Below are 1,295 nucleotides of genomic sequence, written 5' to 3' on the forward strand. Positions count from 1 at the left end.
TTGTATGTATGTATTTATGTAAGTATATATATACTTTAGTATTGCGTGGAACATGCTCCAATGCGATTTTACCTACCAATACTATACCAATATCAATATCAATTACAATACAAAACAATACAATACAATACAATACATTACAACACAATACAACACAAGACCAAGTTACTTATATTCATCACACAACACACATACGTCAATACTCAAAGGACAGCCCATTATAACCCACCACCAGACGGAGATTCTCGAACTCAAGGCTCGGTTGATCACTCTGAAGAAGGAGCAGTTAGTGCGCATGAGCTATGCCGACATCCACAACGCCTACCGCCAGAACGCCCTCTCCAAGTTACTCTCCATTTTCAACAGGTGAGGTGGTGTGTTATTCGTGTGTATGTGCATGGGGGGTGTGCATGTAGAGTGAATGGTATGTAAGTACGCCTACTGTGTCATGTGTGTGTATGTGCATATAGAAAGGCATGTATGTACGTCTATTGCGTTGTTTGTGTGTATGTGCATCTAGAATGATACATAAGTCCATTTTTTGTTTTATTTGTGTATCTACATTTGGGATGGTGTATACTTAAGTCTATTTTGTTATTTGTGTATCTATTGATGTAGAATGGTATATAAATACAACAACGCTAAGTTGGCCGTATGTGTTATATATATATATATATATATATATATCCCCTCGATCGCACACAGAATGTCTCTAAAGTCAATCAGTTCCTTGCCTACATCAGCCTAAGACCGAGCGGTGACTGTGATGTGTATGTGACCACTCTCATGGAGAATCACCGGAGCTTCTTGCACCAGGTGGTTACGCAATACGTTAAGGCGTTTCAGGCACGCTGTGAACGGGGTGACCGTGCAGGTGTGTTGGCTGTATGTGTACGTTTAACGTTTATTGGCTGTGATGTGTGCGTGGACATATGTGTACGTTTAACATTTATTGGTCTGTGATGTGTACGTGGACATATGTGTACGTTTAACGTTTATTGGCTGTGATGTGTGCCCATCCGACTGTGTGAGGGACTGCCTACTACATAAAATCTGTTGGGTTACGTATGTGTATGTCTCTGTATTGATAAGCATGTGTGGTGTGTGTATGTGCATCCCTATCCGTCTGTCTGTGTATGCTGTAGTCCATGTATGGCCTCTGTGCAATTTGGGCCATCTGTTGCCGCGCATGTGCGTGACTCCTCATATACGCCCGCTCGCTCCCTTCTCCAGTCAATTTAAATTGTCTTAAATCTTCCTGGCAGGAGTATTTAAGTGCTCCTGACATACATACA

The 1,295-nt window shown here is 41.6% G+C and overlaps 1 protein-coding gene across 1 annotated transcript; it reads left to right on the forward strand.

Annotated features, from left to right (window-relative positions):
• Positions 1-209: 209 nt before the first annotated feature.
• SARC_16450 (hypothetical protein) lies at positions 210-1,285 on the forward strand (the record flags this gene model as incomplete). The annotated part of the gene is made up of 3 exons (XM_014289444.1): positions 210-366; positions 744-874; positions 1,266-1,285. Coding segments are annotated over 3 exons (308 nt in total), but the record flags the coding sequence as incomplete, so codon positions are not given.
• Positions 1,286-1,295: the final 10 nt, after the last annotated feature.

Source organism: Sphaeroforma arctica (assembly GCF_001186125.1).
Source record: "Sphaeroforma arctica JP610 unplaced genomic scaffold supercont1.8103, whole genome shotgun sequence".
Taxonomy (NCBI): Eukaryota; class Ichthyosporea; order Ichthyophonida; genus Sphaeroforma; species Sphaeroforma arctica.